Source organism: Nelumbo nucifera, chromosome 6 (genome assembly GCF_055504915.1).
Source record: "Nelumbo nucifera cultivar China Antique chromosome 6, China Antique-T2T, whole genome shotgun sequence".
Taxonomy (NCBI): Eukaryota; Viridiplantae; Streptophyta; class Magnoliopsida; order Proteales; family Nelumbonaceae; genus Nelumbo; species Nelumbo nucifera.
The window spans coordinates 26,902,121-26,929,953 of NC_142654.1; the positions used below are offsets into that span (position 1 = coordinate 26,902,121).

The following is a 27,833-nucleotide window of genomic DNA, read 5'->3' on the forward strand; positions in this document are numbered from 1 at the left end:
GACCAAAATACCCCTGACTCGAGCATTCTAACAGGTTGAACATTTTCTACCCTTTTCAAGTAACACTGTGTGCCTCGGGTTCTACGAGAGCTACTCTTGAAGAAAATATCATTCTGATGTTTCTTGCAATAACGTTTTCTCCTTTTTCCCTATGTGGTGCCTATCTGGCTCTAAATATCAATTTAAAATTTGCATAGAACCCGGAATAACTTTACCAAATTCCAAGGCGTGGCTGTTGCCTGAGAAAATGGCATTGATACCAAACATAGTGTTAATGGAATTATTCACCAGTAGGGCCAAACAGATAGTTTTAAAAGATTTCACAAAGAAAACACCATTGCCATCTGCCTTCTGGAATCCTTTTCACTGTTATGGATACTAAAGCAGTTCAGATGGTCAAGCAGGGAGACCAGCATGATCTCTTGTTGATTGGTATAATTGATACAGATATGAAAACAAGGAAGGAATCCATAGAGAATTAAATTAACTTTCCAATTCCTACAACAACATTTTTTTTGGTGATAGGATATTGCTATTGTTGGATTTTTTTCTAAATTTATTATCTAGTCATAGGTGTCTTAAGAATGGGGTTTTAAGTTTCCCAAAAATTTATTGGTATATTGAAATTACTATTTATGGTAACTTTCAGACTTATTATATATATACTAAAATCGAAATTTACTATTTCTAGTAATTCTAGTGTCTTTACATTAAGTAAGTTTTAGTGGGATTGGGAAAATTTTAGATTTGTTTAGGAGTTCGGATCCTTATTTAAATGTCCCAATGGATTATCTATGGGTCTTTCAAGCAAGGAGACCAGCATGGGATGGATTATTTTTTGTTTTCTGTTTATGGGCCTTCCATTATGGGCTAGGCCTAATTTCATTTTTGTTTTATTATGTCCATAATTGCCACATCCTTGCTTATGAAGGGCAGGTATAAAACATTGCCCTCTTCTTGTTCTTGTTCTCTCTCTCTCTCTCTCTCTCTCTCACACACACACACACACACACACACACACACACACACACACACACACTTCTGAACCATCTTTTCCTGGACAAGCTACACAAAATTCTTTAACCAGAATTGTTTCTTGGACACACAAATCAAATAGAAGTTGATTTGGGTCAGTTTACTAGTCTAAATTGGAGTACTGGAGTCTGTGAAGGGGCTTCTAAGTTCATAAGTTGAGTCCATAAGTAGTCTTCTTAATTGTAATTGAAAATAGTTGATTTGAAAAAGAAAATAAAGTTTGGTTTAGTGAGTTCTGGTTGTTAGGAGGATTTTTTCTCCCTCTTATTACTTCTTCTAAGTGATCTATTTCTTTGCTATTTAGCATTAAATAAAGAGTTCTTTCTCTTTCTAATTTCTTTCTCAGCAATGACACTTTCATTGTTGTCTCATCAATACCATTTATGCATTAGAGTATCCTTGTTCAACGTTATCCATAATAAGAGAGACTAGATTTTGTAAGGCTCATAGGATTAGTTTTCTGTAGAGAAAGTGGAGGTATGCTTTAAGGAGAGTAGCATAACCAATGCATGTTAATCAGATTGACAAAAAATACTTTATGAGCTATATTAATTGTTAGAAAGTGTATGCCCTTAGCTTCGATCAGATTGATGTACACTGAATTTTATGTATTAATAAAATCAGTTCATTATTGTTTTTATTCTTTGATTGGTATGTTTTTGTGAATTACCCCTTAAGCTGGACACCTATGAGACTTGTGTTAGTTTGGAAAGTTCTTAGCCATTGGAGTTTATCTTGACAAGGTTGATATGGGTGTACTATCGAAATGGTGGAACAACTTGTCTTAGCTGTTGGGGTTAAGACCCTAAGTACATCCTGTGGGTGTTTGGAAGAAACATTGAACATGGATCAATTCTACTTATGCCCTAGATTTTGGAGATAGATGGGCAAAATCGAAAAATTGCACTTGACCCCAGACTTGATAATGATACTACGGTCTTGAACTTAATTGCTTTTGATATGCCAACCAGTGAGATCCTTTAGGTCAAATACCTGTGCATGTTGGAGCAGTTTAGGATATTACCTGAGTGGGTGATGATTGTGATAGGATTAGCCCCTTTGTCAGACAACTGAATATCAGGGTTTACACTCTCTGATGGAAAACGAATTCAGACTACAAATGAACCCAATACAATTGTTCCCTACTTTCCCCTTGCTTTGTTAGACAGTTAGCCAAAGCATTTCCTGATCTCCCCACCCATTTAATATTAACAACTAGGCTCCTTATCATCCACTTAAATTTTTTAATTTCATTCTTAAAGCTCCACACGATAGACTTAGGGTTCTATAGCCAGCCCACTACCACCTTGGAATCCCCTTCTATTAGTAATTGTTGCACACCTAACTGAACTTCAAGCTGTACACCCTGGATGGCAGCTAGCAATTCTGTCCCAATAGAGTTTCCAATCTCTTTACAAAATGTATTTATATTTGTATTATATTATTTTATGAAAAAGGTTTGCAAAATGTTTTAATCCCGGGATCCACCTATGCAGAGGGTGTGATACTGCGTTTTGTAGTCAGGGAAGGGGTCCTTGTGAGCAGTGATCATTTGGTTGCCACTCGGTTGGGTAAGGGATGAGAAAAAGGAACTACAATTGAAGGTACTAGAGGGTGTTAGGGCCCAAATTCTTTTATCCCTTTTACCAGCTACTAGACAAATCCTTTCCAAGGACTGTAGTAGGTTTATGACATTATTCAACTCATGATCATGAAGCCCTCTTCTAAAGCCCAAATCCCAATTACACCCAGCAACTGCATCAGATAGGTCAAAAAAAACAAGATATGGGTTCCTCCCTATGGTTGGAAAGAGCATAAAGACTGGGGAATTGTGTCTTTAACAAGATTCCCAGAACCCGGGCATGACCTAGGTGTGTTAAGAGGGCTTACTTGGTAGACCAGTAAGGATATATTAGAAATGAGTTGATTCAGATAGTTTAGGTGTATGATTGAAGATCAATTCTACACCATTGACCAGGGTTGCCACTTGAGAGGGACACTTGAGAGGGAAGGGTCTGGTTCAGGAGCAATCCAACACCTAGCCCAACTCTGAGTTTGTAATGGCTAATCCAAGCCCCACTCTTTAAGGTTAAGGATCCACATTTGCATTAGGTTCAACTAATGGTTTTTATGCTGGCTTGTAGCCCGACATAGTCCTTTATCTAGGCTTGTGACTGGCAGTGTAAGACAAGCCAACGCTGATTGAGTTAAAAGCCTCAAGAAACTAACCTCCCTAGGCGCACAGGTGAGGTTTGCATTTTTAAAATCATTGCCAGTTGCAAGCCTTAAAAAGGGTATGCACCTAACCTTGTATACACAGCTTTAAATGCCAAAGGTAAGGTCTGTATCCAGTCCACTCCTCCAAGATCCAAGATAGCTAGGACCAACTTCAGGTAATGGCCTTTTACTGTTGGGCTTGGGTTGCATCAGATTTGGTTAAGGCTCAACCTGAGCACAACATTGGCTTAAGCTGGGTTAGGGTTTGTAGGCCCCAAGTGTAAAAAAGGTTCTAAGAAGAGAGATTTGATGCAAATTGGAAACTCAAATAGAGCAAAGAGGGATGAAAAGGTCATAGCAGTGCTTCCACAGTGACTTGTTAAATCATGCATATTCTTTTGGGTATTATAAAATCTGTATTGGCATCTCATATTACTATCCTCTTGCAATTCTTTCCAATGTCAAAAAACTTCATTGAAAGAATCAGTAATTGCCTTTGTACCTTTTTTCATCTGTTACGTGTATTTGCTGACTGTAACATCTTACACTGCATAAACCTGCTTAGGATAAAGGCTTGAGAGAACTTGCTGCAGAGGCGCTTTCTGCTCTTGTGAAGTATGATACTGGATATTTTGCATCATTTGTTCTGGAACGTTTGATTCCCTGTACTCTCTCAACTGATTTGTGCATGCGTCATGGTGCAACCTTAGCTGTTGGGGAACTTGTTTTGGCTCTACATCAATGTGATCATTTGCTTTCCACTGGTCAGTATTTTCCACATGTTTTAGCAAAATTAGCAAAATACCCCCTATGGTTCCCGATTTTTGCTTGCCAAAATGTCCATCACTATTGAAACACAAACCATGGTCAGAGCAAAATGAGCCAAATCCCTCTTACCATAAAAACATTATGATCTCTCACAATAAAAATAAGGACAGAGAGGCAGTGTCATAAAGAAGTTTCTATATTGTAGAGGTTTTATAACAAGTGAGCTTTTGATCTTTGGTTTCCTTAGACAAGTTATGGTTAAGCCTATCTGAATTCTTTCTTACACCAGATAAGCAGAAATCTGTTGCTGGTATTGTTCCTGCAATTGAGAAAGCGCGTCTTTATCGTGGAAAGGGTGGAGAAATAATGCGCTCTGCTGTTTCTCGTTTCATTGAGTGTATATCTCTCAGTCATATATCCTTACCACAAAGAATCAAGCAAAGTTTGCTTGGTACCCTTAACGAGAATCTGAGACATCCCAATGCTCAGATCCAGGTATGTCTTATATAGATTAGGAACTTCTTATCTTGTTTTCTGATCTTTTGCTTCTTCCCAGTTTCACATTGTAATAAATTTAATTATATTACTTACAGAATTCTGCTGTTGAAGCCCTAAAACACTTTGTCCCAGCATACCTTGTCATGGTAGATGATGGGAATGCTGATAGTATAACATCCAAGTATCTGGATCTCTTGTCAGATCCTAATGTTGCAGCAAGGCGTGGATCAGCATTGGCATTAGGTGTCCTGCCTTTCAAGTTTCTGGCTGCAAAGTGGACGGTTGTGATATCAAATCTTTGTAGATCTTGTGCAATTGAGGTAAATATTGTGGTATTCATTTCAATGGGGTTATTTTGCTGGAGGCTATTGTTAAGCTTTTCTGCCTCAAAGCCAACTTTGTCATTTGCTGGCATGGTAAAGAGTCCTCCTATGTGCAGGATAATCCTGATGATAGAAATGCTGAAGCCCGTGTAAATGCAGTTCGAGGGCTTGTATCTGTTTGTGAAACATTAAGTTCTACCAGGAAACATTCTCAATTCCTTTCTGTTGATGATGACATGTCTCTTTGTCTTATGATAAAAAGGGAAGTTATGCAGACATTATTTAAAGCACTTGATGACTACTCTGTAGATAACAGAGGTGACGTGGGTTCTTGGGTCCGAGAAGCTGCCATGGATAGCCTTGAAAGATGTACATATATCCTTTGTGAAAGAGAATCTGAGGGCTTCCCGAGGAAGACAACAGGGATCGAATATAAAGAACATCCAGATAATGACATTGCTGAAAGGGATCAGGGACACACACTTTTTGATGTAAGTCTTGCAACCAGCTTAGTTGGAGGGTTTGTAAAGCAAGCTGTTGAGAAGATTGATAAAATAAGAGACATTGCAGCAACTATTCTTGGGAGGATTTTGCACAACGAAAGAATTTTTGTTCCGTGCATACCTTATCGGGAAAAGCTGGAAGAAATTGTTCCCAATCATCCAGACTTAAAGTGGGGAGTAAGTAGAGATGGATCATTCTATCAATTTACTTGAGTTTTTCAACTGATGTCATTCATAATTTTCTTGCAGGTACCAACTTTCTCTTACCCACGCTTAGTTCAGTTGCTTCAATTTAGTTGTTACAGCAGATTTCTGATTTCTGGGTTAGTTATCTCTATTGGGGGATTGCAAGATTCCCTGCGGAAGGCATCAATCACAGCTTTATTAATGTATCTTCAAGATACTCTAGCTGACAAACATGAAGGATGCTTGAGAGAGCATATGTTAGGTGATGATCTCCTTTGGGTCCTCCAACAGTATAGAAGATGTGACAGGGTCATTATACCCACACTGAAGGTAAAAGCATTTTGTATCCTCATGGATGTTGAAAGATGTGACTGGGTCGTAAAAATGTTTACTTTCATTACTATGGAATCCTAGCAATCTTGAAATTTTAGTTAAAGTATGAGTTCATTCATGGCCTTCCCTAGACAAAGGAGGGTTATGTCAGGTTGGCAGCTGACACAAAACTTTTACAAACTATTCTTTTGGTCAATGATCTTGAAAGCTCATTGATTATGAACAAATAATATTTACAACTGCCAAGTAGCCCAGGAGGTGCCACTGTTACCAGTCCCTCTTGCTATTAATTTTGTGAAGTTTGACCATGAACGCTTTCCCTCTGTACATCATCAGGTACCTCCCCCAAAAATTGATCCTTATTGCCTTCCTCAGCCAATGAGTCAACAACACCATTTTCAGACCTGTGAATGCATGAATGTCATGTTAAAGTCTCTTATCATTTCTTTGACCTTTCTCATGGTACTTTGATAGTGCCAAGTTCCCATCCTGTTATTTTCCATCCATCCTATTACTACTTTTGAGTCCCCTTCTATGATCAGTGTTGTGATATTTATGATGTGCCCAATCTCAACCCATGGAAGAGTGGCATTAGTTCTGCTCTTATATAGAATTTTCATAGCATATTGGCCCCAAGTAGATGGCTTTAATTCAAACATTATAGTCTCTAATGACTCCCCTAATGGCCTTAGATTGCTCATGCTCTACACCATTCAAAGTTTAGGTTGTAGGCATCATAGTGAGGTAGGTATCATTGTAATATCCTCTTACACTTTGATGTAGTAGAGTTAGCCACCCAATGCCGAACTTGGATCTGCTCCCCTCACCTACCCACACAACAGCCATGCATTGGTAACACCTTCCCATGAATGAAAACAAGAGATGTTCCCAATGCATGGCGGTAGTGTTGTGCGTGTAGGTCTGGGTAGCAGATCCGGATTCCCCAATGCCACCTCCTTGAGATGTCCTCCATGGAGAAGGATTCAAAAGTAATAAGGTCTAAGCCTAATGACATCTTCACCAAGATATTCTTTAGAATCTCCTCTTTTTGCCTTCATTGAAGAAGATCCTATCATTCCTCTCCTAAATGGACCAAAGAATAGTCGCCCTAGTTCATCTCCATTTTATTCTCCCTCTCTTGAATGAGAGAAAAAAGTGGGCTTAAAAAGAGTTTCCAAGTCAAGGGGAGAGGAGTCCATAAAAGGAAAAGTCAAGGGGTGAGGACCACTTACAACTAAACAAGGAAGTGAACCTTTCCCAAATCCAAGTAGAAAAAGGATAGGAGATTGGTAGGTGATATGAAGATTCACCACTTGACCAAACAAAGAGCACATACAAGGGGAAACCAGCACAAGAAACTCCTTTTTCTAAGAAAGATCAGAAGTGTTGTTTTTTTTTGGTGGAACACCTGTCAACAAAAAGCCCTAATTTTTTTTTATGGCACAGGTTGGTACTGAATTTCCTACATTGGAAAAGACAATGAGACCAAAGACTGAGGCTGAAAGGAGCTAACCTTGAAGAAGGTGGCACAGGAAAATAAATTGGAGCAAGGGAACCAAATTCTAGAATCAGAAGAAGAGGAATCCAAGTGAATAGCATCAAGAGATAGGAAGTCCAAGATAGGGATGCTTCACCATATTTATTTAAAGAAGAGGAATAATTATGTGTTGTGCTGTGTGTGCAAGAGCAGCACTGATTTGGACAGTGTGGGAAGAAAGGGATGGCAGAATTTTCCAAGAGGCGAGAAATCTACAAGAATTGAAGGAGTGCATTCTAAATAGGGTGTTTTTGTGGCTAAAATCCCTGGATTGATTCCACCAATTCTCCTTCAATCTGGAGGAATTGGTCAGCAGTAGCAAGCTGCTCCTCTCTAAGAGAGGAGTATGAGTTGGGAATCCCCTCCTGAAGGTTTCTTGAAGCTGAATTTTGATGGCAGCAGTCAAGGTAATCCAGGCCCCTTTGGAATGGCGAATGGGAGGGGTGCTGAGGAATGAAATATGGTTCTAGTAGGAATCTGCTGAATTAAAAAAATATGAAGAAAGTAGTTTCTTGAAGAGAGAAGGAAGAGAGAAGGAGAAGAAGAGTAGTTGAAAAGAAAAGAAAGCAAGAATCTGGCCGCCCCCTTCACTTATTATTTATACTAAAATAATAGAACAGTACAAAGACAACTATGCCCTTATAGGGCGGAAAAACATAAAACAACATATATAACACTCAAAAAACATAATGAAATTTGGACTCACATAACTACTGTGGTCCCCACCTCCTATCTAACAACTAACATAAAACATCTACTCAGAAAAACATCATAAAACTAATTAATCTTCAACACTCCCCCTCAAGGTGGGAGTAAATGTCACACATTCCCAACTTGCGTAGATCATGTTCAAGCTTGTTCCTTGCCACCCCTTTAGTGAGAATATCAGCTAGGAAATAAGGCAAACAAACGTCTCTGGTTGTTACCCTTTCTCTTATAAAGTGTCTATCAACTTCATTGTGTTTTGTCCTATCATGCTGAATTGGATTGTGGGCAATATTGATTGCAGTCTGATTGTCATAGTATAACATCATAGGTTCCTCTACTTTCACCCCAATCTCACTCAAAAGAGATCTAACCCAAAGAAGTTTTGAGACACCATGAGCCGTGGATCTATACTCAGCCTCTGCACTTGACCTACCCAGTCTGCATCTGTATAGGATTCTAGCTTCAGATTTTCATGATTTGAGAAAAGAATGCCTTTGCCAGGGTGCTTTTTCAGATATGCAAGTATTCTCTCAATAGCTTCCCAGTGCTGAACCCGAGGTGCATGCATGTACTAACTCACAACATTGACAGCATAAGAAATATCTAGTCGTGTCATACACAAATACAACAGTCAACCCACCATTCTTTGATATCTCCCCACATCCTTTACCAATTCACCATCCACACCATTAATTCTGTGATTTGGATCAATAGGAGTGTCTGCTAGTTTGGTCCCCAGCTTCCCAGTCTCTCGCAGTAGGTCAAGTACATAGTTTCTTTGTGAAATGAAGATCCCATGCTTGGATCTTGCAACTTCAATCCCTAAGAAGTATTTGAGCTCACCAAGATCTTTGATCTCAAATTCTTGCTGCAATGATTTTTTGAGATCATTGGTCTCCTCCAGATCATTTCTTGTCACCACTATATCATCCACATATACAATCAGAATTGACACCAAAGCATCTCTCCTCTTCACAAAGTGGGTGTGATTAGACTGTGTCTGTGTGTATCCAAAATGGATGAGTGCCCTTCTGAACCTGTCAAACCAAGCCCTAGATGACTGTTTCAGTCCATACAGAGATTTTCTGAGTCTGCACACCTTTCCTTTACCAACATTTTCATAAAAGCCTACTGGAATGTCCATATATACCTCGTCTTGTAAGTCACCTTTGAGGAAAGCATTTTTGATATTAAGCTGGAACAAGGGCTATGAATAGGTGGCTGCTAGAGATAAAAGGATATGAACTGAACTCATCTTAGCTACTGGTGCAAAGGTTTCCAGATAATCAACACCATAGGTCTAAGTATACCCTTTTGCTACCAACGTTGCCTTGTACTTCTCTATCTTGCCATCGACCTTATACTTCACTATGAATACCCATCGACATCCGACTGTCTCCTTGTCTGGGGGGAGATCAACTATTTCCCAAGTTTGGTTTTTGACCAAAGCATCCATCTCATCTTGCATGGTTGTTTTCTTCTCAGGTTTGGAGAGAGCCTCAATAACATTCCTGGGTATAGACACAGATTTCAGGGAAGAAAGAAAAGCACGGTAGGAGGGTGATAAGGCACTGTAGGAAAGATGGTGTGAAATGCAGTGAGCTGTACACTTTCTCTTCCCCTTATGAAGTGCAATGGAAAGATCAAGGTTAGTGGGATCAGCTGCAACAATGGTGTTAGGGACAGAAACATTATCATCAGAAAACATAATAGGCTCAGGCTCAGGCTCAAGAGAAATACCTAGAACTGTATCTGCCGAATTTGGAGTTTCAGAAGGACTGACAGAGAGTGGTGTGGGTCGAGGATGTGTGGAGTCAACCATCATCTTCTGGCGTTGATATTGCTATGTGGCTGTCCTAGTGTCTCAGGTAATGAAACTGGAGGTGCAGGTGCTGGCTGAACTGATGCTGGTTTGAACTGATGGTGCAGGTGGTGGCTGAACTGATGGAGGAACCACAGAAACAGGAAGTGGAACAGATTGTGAGTTCTCCTCCCCAAAACTCTCCCCCTGAGGAGAACCACTCGAGAAGAAGAATGTGGATTCAAGAAAGGTTAACATCCATAGTGACAAATCTGCTCCTCGACACTAGGTCATAACAGCAATACCCCTTTTGGTTCTGAGCATACCCAAGAAAAACACATTTCTTGGCCATAGGATCAAATTTCTTGCGATGAAGGCCAAGAATGTGAACAAAAGAAACACAACCAAAAACCCTCAAAGGTATATGCAATATCTCTCCATCTGGAAAAAGAAGGCTAAATGACACCTTAAACCCCAAAGTCTGTGAAGGAACACGGTTAATCACATGTACGGCCGTAAGAACTGCATCTCCCCAGAACTGCACAAGAAGTGAAGCACACACCATAAGATTCCTTGCCACTTCCACAATGTGTCTGTTTTTCCTCTTAGCAACTCCATTCTATTGTGGTGTTAATGCACAATTGTTCTGATGAACTACACCATGTTCTAAGAGATTTAGGTCATTCTCAAAGTACTCTCTGGCATTATCTGATCTAAAAGCCTTAGTTCTCACTTGAAATTGTGTGAGAACCATCTGGTGGAATTGTCATACTAAGTTAGGAACCTCATCACGTGATCTCATCAAATATATCCAAGAATGTCGTGCATAATCATCCACAAACAAGAGAAAGTAACAGAATCCTCCCATGGAAGGGATTTGATATGGCCCCCATATATCAGTGTGAACAATATTAAAAGCAGAAGTGCTTCTTTTATTACTTGGTTTAAAAGACTGTCTACAATGCTTTCCTAACTAACAACTCTCACACTCCAAAGTAGATAATTGAACAGACTCAAACAACTTTGGGAAAAGACATTTCAAAGAACTAAAAGAAAGATGTCCCAAGCGATTGTGCCAAAGCATAATCTGGTTCACTGACTCTGACCCACCACTACTGCTGCTGCTAACATGATGGCCCTGATGTCTTGGAATCTCATCCAGATAGACTCCATTCGCTTCACAACCACTCTCAATCATCTTCTTTGATTCCAGATCCTGCAAAACACAATTACCAGGAAGAAAGGTCATAGAACAATTCAAAATTTTTGTCAAAGAACTAATAGACAGTAGGTTGGTATGAAGTCTAGGGACATGTAAAACAGAAGACAGAGTTATATCATTGGTCACTCTAATTGTCCCCTTCCCAGCAATGGGCATATGTGAACCATCTGCTGTAGAGACTCTGTCTCTACCAGAGCACAACTGATAGAAACTGAAAATGGTAGGGGCATTAGTCATATGCTCAGATGCTCCTGAGTCTATAATCCAGAGAGGTCCCTCCTTACCTGAAGTGGATGCAAGATTTGCAGTTGCATATGAACTACCTCTATGTGCAAAGGAAGTGGTGTAGTTGGCTCCTGCATTCTACTGTCCATCTGGAAGGCTAGAGCTGGGTGAATCTTTCTTACTCATAAGCTGTCCAAACCTCTTCAATACCGTTCTCACTGCTGCTACTGCAATGGATTCCCAATCAGTTTGGGAGAGAGGGGCTGAAGAGTCTCTTGTAGTGGCTACATTTGCATTTCCCTTCTTGTTTCTTATCCGAGCAGGCATAAGATTTGGATGAAGCTTCCAACAAGTGTCCCTGGTATGCTTAGGCTTCTTGCAATAATCACACACCAAGTCCTTCTTATCTTCCCTTCTAGTCTCACTACTCCCCCTGTCTCTATTCGGCTTAGTTTTTGTTGTACCAACCATTGCCGACCGGTCAATCCCAGGCAGTCTCAGCATTACATTTCTCCTACTCTCCTCTCCAGAGGCAAAAGCATAGGCCTGAGAGAGTGTCACTCCCTTCCTAGAAAGAATATGCTGCCTAGCAATGTCAAATTCATGGTTCAGCCCTGCTAAGAACTTAAAAACTTTATTCCTCTCTACCAGTTTGTGATAAGTTGCTGCATCATTTACACTTTCCCATACCACAGTTTCTAAGTGATCTATTTCCTGCCATAGGGTTTTTAGCACGGAGAAATACATAACAAGAGGTTTTTCTCCCTGTTTCATACTTATCACCTGATTTCTTAACTAATAGGCTCTGGTTTCATTTTGCTTTTGAGAGTAAGTTTCAGTCACTCCATCTGAAATCTCCTTAGTAGTATTAGCCCATAGGAAATTTTTTGCAATATGAGGTAACATAGAATTACACAGTCAGGACATTACCATGTAATCCTCTTGCACCCATCGGGAAGAGTCTGTATCAGGTTTCTTCTCCTCCCCAGTGAGATACCCTAATTTTCCACGGCCACCAATAGCCATCTTAGCTGATTGTGCCCACTCCAAATAATTTGTACCATCAAGTTTTATTGTAGTAATGATCCCAGACCCAAAAATATCACTACTACCTCCAATACCCAGTCCCACAGTACCGGTAGATTTCATCTTGGTATTCCAACTCTCCATTTTACTTCAAATAGTTCAACAGTAAGAAAAAATAGATTGGAGACCTTCAAAAAATAATTTAATACCACACACACAAAAACCAACCCTTTCGAAAGAAGAAAATCCTATCTGAAGGGAAATCTTTCTCCTCCCCATGCCTCCCAATAGAGAGAAAAGTGAATCGATCACTTCGGGAGGCCTAGAAAATTTCAGAAACCAAACCGCCCTCTTCAGAAAATCAAAAGAAAACTAACAATACCTGGGCGCCCAAGATCAGATAAAAAACAAAGAGTCCAACTTTTTTGGGACTCTTCTCCGTACTCCAGTTCTTCCTGATTTTGATGCCAAACAGTAGATCACCTTCCTGATGTCTAGATCCCACCAAACAGTCCAAGAACTGGGCAATCTATAGCAGATCGATCAGCCCTTTACTACTTCATGTAGTTGGTTGATCTAGGGTTGCATGAGAATGCTTCAAGAAACCCTAGCCGATGCTCTGATACCAAGTAGGAATTTGCTGAATTAAAAAAATATGAAAGAAAGTAGTTTCTTGAAGAGAGAAGGAGACGAAGAGAAGAAGAGAAGTTGAAAAGAAAAGAGAGCAATAATCTGGCCGCCCCCTTCACTTATTATTTATACTAAAATAATAGAACAGTACAAAGACAACTATGCCCTTATAGGGCGGCAAAACATAAAACAGCATATATAACACTCAAAAAACATAATAAAATTTGGACTCACATAACTACTGTGGTCCTCACCTCCTATCTAACAACTAACATAAAACATCTACTCAGAAAAACATCATAAAACTAATTAATCTTCAACAGTTCTCCTTTACTCGGGTCCTCTAAGAGTTGGGAACTCTACTAGGGCAGAATTGCTTGCTGCCACCAAGGGTGTACAACTTGCAGTTCAGCTAGGTGTGGAACACTTTTAATTGAAGGGGATTCCGAGGTGGTAGTGGGTTGGCTACAGAATCCAGAGTCTATGGTGTGGTGCTTTACGAATGAAATTGAAAAATTCAAGTGGCTGACAAGGAACTTGGCTGTAAGAATACAATGGGTTGGGGGGATCAGCAAATGCTTTGACTGATTGCCTAGCAAAGTAAGGGACAAACAAGGAATAATTGTATGGGCTCAATTGTAGTTTGAATATGGTTTCTGTTTTCTGTTTCTTCTTGTTGTTAGGAGAGGATACAGCTCGCTCCTCTTCATGGGAAGCTTATCTCAAGTTCTCTTTCTCTTAATGGAATCTTAATTTATTTATAAAAAAAGACCCCTTTGAAAGACTAAGACCCAAAAAATGAGGGTAAAAGTCTTTAAAAGACACAGGATAAGGTCAATTTAACTTGGTTGTTGGATAAAGGAAAACAAATGAGGGTAAATGTCTTTAAAAGGAGTGTTTCTCCTGCATAGATCCTTCGAAAATTTGGTTTTGGTTCTGGAGCAAGCATTTTTCCAAACCCACGCCCCTTGATCCTTCTGGCTAACCCAACATCCTAAAATGGAGTAGTATCTTCCTACCACTTTCACTTTTAAAATTTTTATCATTTTAAAGCAATCAATCAATAACTGCATATTCCTCACCCTTGTTCCTCCATTGTCCTCACCAAAAAGTATTATGTCTATGGACTGTAGATCTGTGATTCTTGTCTCATTCCTTCCCACTTTCCACTCCTAAATTAGCTATGTCTTTTAGTAGAGGGTAATAGTGGATCTCTTTGTCTTAAACCTATTTTTATAGGAAAAAAAAATCTTTTACACCCTGTTAACTAGAATTTTTGTAGGAACTTTCACCCTACAATCAACCTCCTCCAATGATCATACAACCACATTTTCCTAAGATTTCTCCCATAAAGGACCAATCCACCATATCATACGCCTTCTCTAAATCCAATTTGCAGACCTCTTGTTTTTTTCCTGACCTTTTCATTTCTTTGAGGCATTCATTGGAAATCAAACATTGGGCATTGGTCTATTATTTGTCTTCCTTGAACAAAGGCCCCTTGTAAAAGTACACCTACCTATCAAACTAATAGGCCTGAAATCATTAGGGTGCTTAGCCTCAGATTGTTTGGGGATTAAGGCAATGAGGGTGGCTTTTTCCCTTGGGTTTATTACTCCTCTTGTTGAATTCTTCAAATACATCCATTAGATCCTGCTTCAGGATATTCCAACATTTTTGGAAAAAAGCCATAGAGAAACCATTTGGTCTCAAGGCTTTAGATTGCCCTGTTAAGAACTCTGCTGATCCTCCTCAATCAGTCTCTCCAATTCTATAGCTATGCCCCTATCCAAGGTTGGCCAGTCAAACCTCTTGACAAGTAATTTCTTTGGTTGAGAGCAACAAAGACTGCTTTAAATGGTTCACAAAAGGTTGTGGGTATTACTTCAGGCTGAGTGTGTTCCCATCAATTTCTACTTTTGAGACAAAATTCTTCTTATCTTACCATTTGATAGAGAATGAAGGCACTTGGTGTTCTTGTCACCCTCCTTGATCCACCTACTTTGCGATTTTTTTTCTCTAAAAGATAGAGGCTCCTCAGTATTAGATGCAGACCGTTCTTCAGTTTCCACTCTCCTCAGAAGATAGAGGCTCCTGAGTCTCCTTGAAATCAAGGGTTTCTAACCGATTCAGGATTTGTTGCTTATATGTTTTGACCCTCCCAAATTCTTCCTTGTTCCATGTTTTAATCTTTCTTTCAACCTTTGAAGTCTTCTGTAAAAGCGATGACCTTTCCATCCAGCTCCACCTGCATCCTGCTCCCACCAAGACTTTACCATCAATTTGGCTAAGAAAAGGTGCTACTAATTAACCCATTTGGGTCAATTGCACAAGAGATGCAGTGGGATTAGTATACCTAGTTTGAATGTATGCATTTTATGTGCTTGACTCACCAAGCTCACTTTTGGTGATCTTTATGCAACTTAATTACGGCCTGGATAAAGGAGGGTTGCGTCTGGTTGGCTGCTGGTACTAAAACTTTAGCCAAACTCTCATGATCATGGATCCTGATTTGTCATTTTATACATATGCTAGGGCATGGATAGGCAGTAAACAGAACAGAATGTGTAGCCAACCCAATATAGTTGGGATAAGGTTTGGATTATGATGAATTGAAAAGAGATCTCATAGAATTGGCAGTCATATGCAGTAAGCCACTGCAAAGCTAATATCAGCATAGACATAGACTTCTATTTTTCTATCGATATACATGAGCCAAGTCTGCCCATCACTTTCTTTAACAACAACTCTTGAGATCTTTTATTCTCAAAAATTTTTTTGTTTCTTTTTTGTCCAAATAGTTCACTTCACTGCACATGATGGTATGGTTGACCAAACAAATTTTCCTTTGCTGCTAAACCCTTTCACTGACCAAGCCTCAAAAAATTCTTTCACTGATCTAGGTTAGATCCAGTAAAGGTCCAGAAGTTTATGAAAATGAGACCAAATTTTGTGTGAGCTGGCAGTGCATGAACAGATGATCCTCTGTCAATTTTTTCCTGATTTTACAGAACACATGGCATGTCCTGAATATTCCCTTCTTAATCAATCTATCCTTAGGCAGGCACTTTACCTGAGACTCCTAACCATGTCAGACAAGAGACTTTTGAAGGGACATCCGAACTCCACAACTTTGTATGCGAAACTTGAATTTTTGGTCTCTCTGAGGTGCTTGGCAACTGATTTGACAGAGAAGCAGGACTCAGCAGTCCACTTCTATAGCCTGCAATCTTCACTCTTCATGTTTGGTGACTTTGGTCCATTAGCTAGAAGCAAGAGCAATAGATTGGCTGTACTCCCTATTTCTCAGTTAGGGTTGTCAGTGGGTGGAGTTAAGTTGTAAACCCGCACTGATCCAACCATAGTTTTCAAGGCACCTAGGTGATGCTGGCCGACACTGGGGTGCCTTTTGGCTAGTTCCCTAGTTTTATATACCATTCAGGATGTATATTAATTGAAAAAATAGCAATCCTCTTTATTAAGAACATTAAATTTCCTCTAAAAATGTGGCAAACCATCACATCTAAAAGATAAAAATCTTTTACATATATTAGTTTAATTATTTTCAAAAATAATACTGCTATAATAAGGATTTAATAGAAAATTCCATATCAATTAGCAGCTAAAGAAGGTCAACTTTATATGATAAATATTCAAGATGGAAAGTAAAATAGAAAAAATAAGGATGGAGTTTATGTTTTATTTAATTAGAGAGAGAATAGAAAAAAAACACAACTTTATAATTCTATTCTTTCTTTCGTCTTTCTTTCTTTCTTTCTTTCTTTCTTTCTTTCTTTCTCTCTCTTCTTTTTCTCTCCTCAAAACCCTTTGATCTTTTAAATTTCAATAGTAAAGCATTAAAACAAAGTATATATATATATATATATATATATATATATATATATATATATATATATATATATGTATATATATATAGCATACAATAAAGTGTATTTACACATACATTAATAAGATACAACAATATAAATTATATTATAAAAGGCACCCACCTTATCATTTTTGTTGCCTAGGCGGGCGCCTAGTTGCTAAAAGTCAAGGCGTTTGAGCAAGGCGCCCAGCCAAGGGTGCCTAGTCGCCTAGGCGGTGCCTTGACAACTATGGATCCGACCCTATTGGGTTAGGGTCAGGTCAACCTTGATCTGGTTTCAGGTTGAGGTAAACCTGTGCTGAACCTGACCCATTGACATTGCTGCAGTGAAATATTTGTAAATATAAGCTTAGTTGAGTACATGCATACTATACATGGGATGGGACAGTTTGGGTTTGGTGTCCTCTATTTAGTTGGGTCAGGTAAGGTTGATGCTGCTTTGGGTTGGTTTGGTTGAAGCAAACCAACTCGAACCTGAGCCGCTGAGTACTCTTAGTTCTGAAAATTACTGCAAAATCTTGGCATCCAAGTAATATCACTGTCTTGATATTCAAAGGATGTGCCACGCTGCCACTTTGCATCTTTATGATCTGCAATCAAGTGTGGGTCTGTAAAAACCTCAGAAGAGGTTTTTTTTCTGCACCACTTATCCTGCTGGAACCGTTAACCTTTCCCTATTTCCCACCTTATAGGATACTCCTTTGATGAAAGATTTGTAAGCATTCTCAATGCTCCTCCAAACAGAATAGCTGAAGAATATTGGCCCTGGTCTGACCCACCTGACCTGTATCCATAATTCTCTGCAATCAAACTTGTCAACTGCCCCTTTCTTCTTAAACTTCCAAAACCACTTTGTTAACAAAGCTGTGTTCATTAGTGTTTTAATTTTTTGTTGTCCCAGACCTCCCACTTCCTTGAGATTGTAAGTCTGATTACAATTTACAAAAAGCATTTTCCTCTCTTCCCTCCACTCCACAAAAATTCCCTTTAAATCCTTTTAGTCTTTTTGCCAACTTTGCTGGAATCAGAAAAAGTGACAAATATCATGCTGGCAAGTTGGATGGGGTACTTTGGTAAATAAACCAAAGTAGAAATGCTTTTCTGTGGCTTCATAGGGTTCACCTGTGAGGAGAAAAAAGAACAAAACTTCACACCCAGCCATATCCCCCTCCTAATTAACCATTAACCCCAAGACTCCAACAACCAAGCCTACTGAACCAATGACACCACAGAAACTTCCCACTGAGCCCAACTCAGCAACTTACAATCAAATAAATTCAAAAATAGAAAAAAATCCGACTTCTTTCCACACCCTTACAATAAATCACAAACTTTAATCTAACTTTTATTGCAAGGTCTCATATCGCATACTTTAAGTGATTTTGTCTTATATATTTCCATGACCTCTATTTTCCACATTTGCATTAATATTGTTCTTCTGTTTCATGCCATTATCTTTTCTAGAATTTCAGTATGGATTTGAAGCTTCGGAGATCTGATGGATTCTCTTTTCTTTTTCAGACCATTGAGATTCTTTTCAGCAAAAAGATCCTCCTGAACATGGAGGTTAGTCAACTGTTTCCTTTTGTCTTCTGCTGTTAATGTTTCATTGTATTATATTTATAGGAGCTGTTTGATGACAGCTTAAGTGACTGAATTGAATGTCTTATTGCTTTGTATTTTCATGTAAATAATAAATACTTGAGGATATAGTAATCAGCCCAACTTCATCTGTAATCAGCCCAATAAAGGAGCTCACAACCCCAGTAACTTATTTGCTAAAAGGCCAAGCTATAAGTCATTTCAGTGGAGCTATTTCAGCTGTAATGTGATGGCCCCTTATGGCACTGAACAGAATGGAATGGCAAAACAGGATTCATGTAGCCGATCCCATGTAGTTGGGACAAGGCTTAGATGATGATAATGACGAGGGAGTGAGCACACACAGAATTGAAGAGTTTTTCTTTTCGTTTTTTTAATGTTATCAAGAAAATTATTTTGGCATAACTCCTGAGGCTGTTATGTGGGTTTCATCCGTACTATTAGTAATGAATCTTGTGGACGGTTTGCATCTTAAAAAGTAACATTCATCACATTACTTGTTGGTGAATTCTCAATAAGAATCAATAAAAAGTAGATAACTAATGGAAGATAAGATGGCAAGAGAAGAGAGGAACAGAAGAAAGGATAATGGCTGTAATAATGGGAGTACAAAGAGTAGGGGATATGAATATCAACAAGAACTAGATGCATGGAAGTAAAAGTTCAATGGGTTCAAAGGGAAACCAACTGCATGGCTGATTATTCTCCTTGGGATTCCTTTATGCATGTACGTCTTGTTTTTATTTTAATAAAATCACAAAGTTATTAATAAAAAAGAGAAGAAAGGAGAGACGAGAAAAGCAAACCAATAGTGGGAGCCAATGTGAACCTCAAACATTTATATTAGCTGCTAGAACTGATAAGGAAAATTACAATAGTGCCCCTAGTTAGGCGGTAGCAGTAACAACTATATGTAACTGCTAAAAAAGGCCCATGGCCCAATAAGAAATTATAATAAAAAATGTCCAACAATAGGGAAAGAAGGACAGCAGTAACCAAGTAAAAAATAAGCACCCTAGTGGAACATTCAAGGAGCATCCAATAAATGGAGCAATAGGCATCTTGATGCTGTCTTATGGCCTAAATAATTACACAATGGAAGGAATTATGCGTTTGATGTTGGTAAGAACTTTCTGACAATGTGTCTAGTTTCAAGCAAGGGAACCTGTCATTTCCACTTGAAACAACACTAGTTATGCTGCCGGTTCAGTAAGACAAGAAGCAAAAATTGAGAGCAAAGTGTGAAAGCCATGTGATAGCATCCGAGCAGTAGAGCTGCTTGATGAAGTGCACTAGGATTGCAATTCATTTTTCACGATGTTGTAGCACACCCTTTTTCTTGTGTGGTGCCTGTGCACTCTTTAAGTTTTGAAGTTGGATGCAATGTCTTAACTCATGCTTAATATTTGAATTAGATATTTTTCATACTAAATACCACTCTATTCTTAAGATAGAAATGGTTGCTTGCATTTGTTCATTTCTATCTTCTTTTTCCTGTTTCATATTTTTTTCGAAAGGGTTGCCTTACACACTGGAAAGCAGGATTATTAATTAAATCCTTAGGGTTAGCTTGTACTGACATGGCAGTATCATGACATAACAGGCTAAGACTCTGGATTTTTGTGTTGGTGTTTTGGACTCCTTGGCTATTGAATTGAAGGGATCAAGGGACTTCTCCAAGTTATATGCAGGCATTTCTATTCTTGGTTATGTTGCTTCTGTTTCAGATCCCATCAATATTCAGGCTTTTTCTCAGCTTCTTACTTTTCTTGGTCATCGATATCCAAAGGTTTGTACCCACAGAATGAAACACTGATTATAGACCTCAAATTCCAGCATTGACTGATTTGCATCATTATGGCTTCTCTCCTGGAATGAATCTCCTTTTTTTTTCTTTAATTATTTTATTTTCCACTTGTCTATAAAGGCATCTATCTATTGGATAATGATACGTAAGGACTGCAGTAAATACTAAAATAACATCCAGAAGGGAATCAACAATATAGGCATTTAACAGTGCCCTGACCAAATGCTTGATAGTGCCCTTTATTTGTTCTTTAAACCTTCTCCCCTGCTATTAAAATTACTTTGTTACATTTTATTTCTCAGATACGGAAAGCATCCGCTGATCAGGTCTATCTTGCCTTGTTGCAAAACGAGAATCTCGTGGCAGCAGGGGACAAAAGGGAGAAGGCACTTGAGATCATTTCTGAAACTTGTTGGGAAGGTGACATAGAGGAAGCAAAACACCAAAGGTTACAACTGTATGAGATGGCTGGTATGGAAGCCAGTAAACTTTTGAAGACCAACAGAGAAGCAAACAAGGATAATAAGAAATCCGTAGCTGATGAGAATGCATCATATTCGTCACTAGTTGGTTCATCTGGGTTCTGACTATAGAGATTAGCTGCTTCGCCATATTTGTTCCATAAATTTGAATGGTAAATGGAGCTCTCTGAAGCTTTGTGCTTGTATGGGTGTGGCAACAAAAGATGTGTGATTCTTGAATGCGTCAGTAGTGTACAATCAGATGGATCTGCAGGGTCTTATCTGCGTTTTCAGTTGTAGAAATTGCTTGTAAATTAATTAAGAAGGTAAAAATATAGGCAGGGTAAAAGTAGGTCATATACCCACTTCCAGGAAGAATCAACATGCCATTGGACGTAATAGAATTCCTTCAGCTGAGTCATGGCGTGCAGTCATTTTTTCTATTTAGCTGCTCACCACCCTGCAATACTCGAGGAGGGATCCAGCACCATTGGAAGAATAGTGCACATTGCATTTGCATGGCGTCTTTGCCTCCGTTGCCGTCCTTGAATACATGGAATGTTATCAATGGCAAGCCGCGGGGTTGCAATATCATGCATCCCCCGGTAGGTGCATGATATCTAAGAGAAATTCTTGAGGATCTTTTTATTACATTTGTATGGTATTTGTTGTAAAAATCTAATCAAGGGAATGGAACTTATCGTTTTCTCTTTCCGAACCAGAGTGCAACTGTGTTCGTAGAAGTGGTGCTGAGAAACTGAGAAATGCTGTCAGAAGGTTGAGTTTGTGCCATTGGTCATTCTCCTCAAAACCACATTTGTCCCCTATGGTGAATGGTGCAGTGAGGTGAATGCAAATCGATTTTCAAGATGAAACAGTCCATATGTTTGTTATATCTGAATGGACACAGTTGTGTCCTAAAATTTAATTTAAATTTAAATAGTCAAAGAAAGCGTACATGCACCTGTGCCCACGCCCTGGTTCGGCATGGCACGTGTATTTGTGAAAAGCACCCCCAACCAAGGTTCAAAGTATCAATACTGGCCGATACACTGGCATATCAGCCTATATCGGTACTCTTCTTTTCTGTTTGTTTATTTTTTTTTGAATTTAGTTCAGAGGGGTTGGATTATGCCTGGTTTACCCCCTGAACCATTTGTCGACCCGAAACACCCCCTGTAGGGGCATATTTAAAAGGCTCCAATACGATATAGGCTGATACGTATCGATGCTTTGAACCTTGTCACCAACCCCCCTCACATGCATGTGAACATTGTTCAATGCTTTCCTCCAATGGGTCCCTACCCATAGAGAGAACAAGTCTAGTAATATGCTCAAATTCATCTCTTTTCCAAACAATGTTGGATAAGAGAGTTTTCACATGTTTATGAGAAACAAAAGCAAAACTAACAAAGACAACCAAAAAACAGAGGGAGGGAAGTCAAATTTTTTGTAATTTGAATCTTCCCTCCAACAGTATCTAAAGGGATATTGTGGTATTATGGAAGGCTCAGTTTGGAAAGAGTACAATTACAAATATGTAGAGTGGGAATGAGATTCCAATTCTGTCCGACCCAAGAGTTGAAATCGAAATAGTCCGTTATGATTCCCATCCCAAAACCCTATTCCTATAAGTCAAACAAACTCTTATTTATTTCTAGCTTGGCTACCTTCGATGGTTGAGCGGTAAAATTAGAAGTCAGAACAACAAAAGGGGACTTGCAGAGTTGCAGTCTTGCACAAGAAAGTCAATTGTCAAGGGAAGAGCAAGAGCTTCTTTGTGATATTCAGACCTACCTTGTAATTTATGTAAATTATATTTTTATCCACCTGTTTGGGGGCAGAATTCTCCAAGTCACACCCTTGGTGATTGCCCCGCCTCGCCATGGTGCAACCAGCAATTGTTTCTGAAGCAATGTGATAAAGCTTTTTGCATCAATGCGGCTACCTCTTATGTACATGTGATGGTAGGAATAATCACTTCTCCCAAGTCCGAAACTCCGAATTCTCCTAGCTCTAAATTTCACATAATATGATATGACGCAATTTGATTCCTATTCCTGCCGTCTAAACTGGGTCTAAATTTTGATATCAGGCAGCTAGCGATCAGACTTGTCCAATCAAATTGCATCATTATCTATTTAAAGGATAAGTGAACTGCAATTCACCTTAAAAATTTGAAATTGTAGCCCTCTCCTAGTCTATTAGTAGTCCTTCTATAAACTGCATCCTGCCCGTGAATTTGGTATCAATCCACAGGTAGGATTCAGCCCACCAAATCTTAGTTTCACCCTATGAGTGGACTGAACTATAAAATCCCCTTTATTTGAAGTCAGTGTGAAGAGCGCTATGTGAGGAGCAGATCCGAACTCTGGGAACACACCTTTTGATGTTAGTGCCTGTGGTGGGATGCATTTAACCTTATCAATACCAAAGAAAAATTTGTTGTTGCGAGTTGCGACATGGGTTGGAAGTGCTCTTCTTTAGTATATGTTTGGCATCAAAGCTGCAGATACATCACCCTTTTCTCAAAAAACTGTACTGCTGATGTGTGGGTTAGAAGAATCATTTTCTGAGAAAACAGTCTTTTTTTTTTGTTTGGAATCGTTGCTGTTAGGTAGGACGATTCCTGGAGAAACAACAACATTTTCTGTTTGGTACCAATGCTCTAGGAAAAGTTTTCAGCACTGGTAGCTATTATCCAGTGCCATGTCATGTCCTTGTCACTGTCACCTCATGTCCCTTTTGGCAGTAATGAGCTGCAGTTTCAGGAAATGACAAATTCGGCATCGCTTCAAGCCACGCCATCCCGATTTCTAAGGCATGGCTTGGAGCACCGTTTTTTATGGAAAAACGGTTCCAAACAAATAGGCGCTTCCTGAAGCACCATTTTTTCCGATGTGGTATTGATGTGTTGCCGTTTTCTAGAGCAACGACATCGATGCCAAACAGACACTTAATTAACACACATAGTCCTTAATTTTAATGAATATATTTATTTAAGTAAAATATTGTTTGCTAATTTATTTATTTCTAAAGCAAATTAAAATACTTCCAGTTTTTCATAAAAAAAAGCAAATTAAAATAGTTTTCGTTGATTTATTGTGTAAATTTGGATTGAAGGGGGAGAACGGAACTTATCATTTTGATGGTTTGAATCTTTCCTCCAAATTCAGCAAATACAACACAACTAAAACTAAGAATCGTTTAGCTACAAAAATGATCTGTTAAGAAGGAATCTTTGCTGAAAAAATATATGAATATAAAATAGAAGGTATTTCTTCTGCTTCAAACTAATGATATGCTATTAGTATTTAATTTTAAACTTCAGGAGGGAAGGAATCCAATCCCGCGGTTTGTCATCCTCTTGAAATCAGTTTCCTTAAAGGAAAAAAAACCACTAAATATTGTTAAATTTCATGCAAATCTAACACCATGCGGTGGCAACTACCGCTTTGTCTTTCCATTGAATTAAAAACGACCATACAAAAATATTATTAGATCTAATCCCATGGTTTGTCCTTCTTTTATTTTTTGTGGCAGAGCACAGCTATATGACAGTAGTATAGCCGTCTCTGCATTGTTGACTACGAAATCTAAGTATCTAACAAGTGTCATCACCATGAATTAATAGTCTTTCATGAAAGAGTAGAGCTCATTCAACTACACCCCGCAGCTCTGTAAAGTGTAAGCTAGCTAACAGCATATATAGACGCAGAATTGCTTGAAACATTAGGAAAGGTTTGAATAGTTTGCCAGTTGGCATTATACATTTTGATTCTCTTCCTTTTGATCCCCAACGAGGGGAGTGCTTGTAATAGCTCCTATGATTTCAAGGGTAAAATTTGTATCGTCTACCTTGACTCTTTGATCATGAAGAAAACGGAGGACAATTAATTAACAAATATTAGCTTTAATCTATGTAGCATGCATACAACCAAAAGAATTGAACTAGTATCAAGACGGCCAATGTCAACTTTATTGTTTGCATCATGTAATGTAAGTGCTTGGCTAAGCATGTGCATTAACTACTATGATGCCAAGAAATGTTGACTCCATAGAATGTTGAATGGATTTGTTATGAGCAGCTGGATGGAGTAGTTGATTTTGGGCTGAGAATGTGGATGTCAAATGCCATGTTATTCACGAAATTGAAAGCAATCCCTGTTGATCTATTCATCCATCGACTTCATATTAATTAGTTATTAAGATGTCGTGATAATAAAGCAATCCCAGCTTCAAGCAGATTTGACAAATCCCTAGTGAAGAAAAAAACAAAACAAGGTAGATAACTTCACAACACAATCCCCGTTTGGTGTGTTTGTCCTTCTTATCATTCCATATCGCGTTTATAAGGGTGGTTGATTAGATCGTTAAAAGCTTGTTCGCAACTGACCTTGGCCCATTTGGTTTACAGGAATAGGGGTTTGGAAATGGTGCATTCCGATTCCAATTGTCTGGTTGGGTGGAATCAGAATCTCATTCCCATTCCTGTTGAAATGACATTCCCATTAGAGAAATGGGAATGGTCATTCCCTCCTCCTCCCCTAGGAATGAAAATCCATTCCATTCAATTCTGATTCCAATTTCAATCCCAGGCTGAATCAAACAGGTGAAGAGAATAAACCATTCCGATTCCGACCATAAACCAAACGGACCCTTATTTGAGTTGCGAGGTTTACATATATTACGGTTTTGTAATAGTACATGGATGAATAATGAGTCTCAAGCATTGTCTAGAAAAACTGGATCAGACCAACTGATTAGAGGGTTTCACCTGATTGGGTCTTAACATGGATAGAAACTTCAAAATGTTGATAACAAAACTTGAATTAAGAGATTTCAACCCTGGTCATTTATTTTACAAACTTAAAAATAAGCCATTTATCTATCAAATGCAAATATAATAATATTTTTGAAATATATTACATATAGTATATATGATTTTTACGACTTATAAAATATATGTATATATGCCACATCATCATGATTCAACCTCTGGTTTGATCGTGGTTGAACTTCGAACCCGTGAGTCTCTCATTTTTCTGATTTTATGTCTAGTCCGGTTCTTTAAACATTGGTCTCAAATGATCATAAGGCTGTTTTTCATTTGATAGAATATAAATAGAGAAACATAAAGTTGTGAAGTGATGAAGGTTTTTTGTCAAATCAAAACACATGAATGTTTAAAGCGAGATTCATGTATGTTATAGATGACATTTTTATGTTGTTAAAGTATTTAATGTGATGGATAAATATATCTCGTAAAACACAAACTAATAAAAGAAAATTTTCACTGAAACCTACCCCACAAATTTTTATTTCACCATATACATTTACAGCAACTTAGAACTTTCAACACCCCCACCCATCACACCATACCCCTTTGTATTATTATCAATTTCTTCCCATATTCCTATTCCCAACTGTTGAATGAAATAGAAATTTGTGAGGCAAGGATAAACGAAGATTCCCCTAAAAAAATAAGTAATCTAACACTTAAAATAAAATAATTTATTTGAATTCTCAAAACATACGTATGAATAAAATGTTATCATTTAAATACCTATTAATTCCGTAAAAAATTTGACAGCTCGAGATGAAGGCAATTGACATATATTCCAACATGCACATGATACAGGATTGACCTAGTTTGTCATTATACATTGCGACTACAACTCTACATGATTCAAACTGGGAGGACTACTTTATAAGATAGCTGTCTCCTTTTTGCAGTTAGGGACACGGTCGGCGTACTATTATAGAATGATAAATCAGCATTCTGTCTCTAGATCTCTCTCTCTCTCTCTTGGCGCACATGGATTCAGCTTGAACCATATATTCTTTCTTCAATGGTTTGGTGGACATGGGACTTCAGATTACATTTGGAATTTTGGATGGAACCTTACTCAATATGATATTAGAAATTTTACAATTGATATTTATATATCTTGTTTACTGTGAAGAAAATTATGCCATTTGATTAAGAAATAGTTTTTTCTTCTTTTTCTTTTCTGACTTCTATTCTTCATAAAGGGCACAGCTTTGCTCATTAGTCTAGACTTAAGAAACAAGTTCATGCATTTAAAAGAAGAAAAAAACACAGATTTTATGTGCCCAAATTGCTTTCCTATTTTTATTGATAAGCCAAATTTGTAACTGCTGTTAATTAAATACCACATATTAATTTATTTGGATAAATTAGCTAGTTGATCATGGTTTTTAAAACTAGACCTGAAAAATTGGGAACTGGTCACCTGATCGGTTTGGTTTTTCTCCAAACCCGTTTTTTCCTCTAAAACCGTTGATTTTGATCAATAAACCACTGAACCGTCTGATTAACCGTTCAAACGGTTTTGACCATTTCTCAAAATTTTTAATTTTCTTATTTTTTTGTCAGAACGGGTCGAACAGCCGGCCCATTCGAACCGGTAACCAGACCCCTGACCGGTTCGGTTTAAAAACCATGTAGTTGATTCCAATAGTTTAGAAACATCTGCTATATCGATCCATTGGTTATATGAATGAACACTAATAGAACGACAGAATAGAAGTTTAGCTGAAAAACAGAATAGCATGTAATATTATTTTAATTTACTAAAAATTTAAATCAATCAAATACAACTCAACACGCAATACCACTCGACAGAAGTTTTGCCAATTCAAGCAATAAAAAATTAACACAACTCAACAAATAAATTTATTTAAAATGTCAATACCAACCCGTATGACTCTACCCAACTATACTTTGAGCCTAAAAATCATGGGCTCTCGTCCCGCGTTAAGACTTTTTCCGTCATGCAATAGCGATGGCGGCCCGCAAAGATGACCCTGAAAAAAATCAAGTCGAAAAGTCTAAAGTCAAACATCATTACATTAAGCAATATAATCAACCATCCGTATTTTATTTCTATCATTGTCCGTAGCATTCAATCAAATAAAAATGAATTCAAACTAGAAAATAACTATTTGTTGTTTTCCTCTATTCTTCCTTACCTATTATATTATTCAACGCTCAAAGTTATAGGCCATCCTATATAAATGAATCCTTCCCTCTGAAAC

General features: G+C 38.3%; 1 protein-coding gene across 1 annotated transcript in view; it reads left to right on the plus strand.

Annotated features, from left to right (window-relative positions):
• TTN1 (ARM repeat superfamily protein) overlaps positions 1-21,485 on the plus strand; it is an 87,607-nt gene extending 66,122 nt beyond the window's left edge. Inside the window, exons 10-17 of the mRNA XM_010260734.3 lie at positions 3,818-4,016; positions 4,310-4,515; positions 4,614-4,838; positions 4,958-5,521; positions 5,594-5,860; positions 18,423-18,467; positions 20,107-20,292; positions 20,613-21,485. Coding sequence (XP_010259036.1) covers positions 3,818-4,016; positions 4,310-4,515; positions 4,614-4,838; positions 4,958-5,521; positions 5,594-5,860; positions 18,423-18,467; positions 20,107-20,292; positions 20,613-20,897 — 1,977 coding nt within the window. The 3' untranslated portion in view covers positions 20,898-21,485. The remainder of the gene's footprint in view (positions 1-3,817; positions 4,017-4,309; positions 4,516-4,613; positions 4,839-4,957; positions 5,522-5,593; positions 5,861-18,422; positions 18,468-20,106; positions 20,293-20,612) is intronic.
• Positions 21,486-27,833: the final 6,348 nt, after the last annotated feature.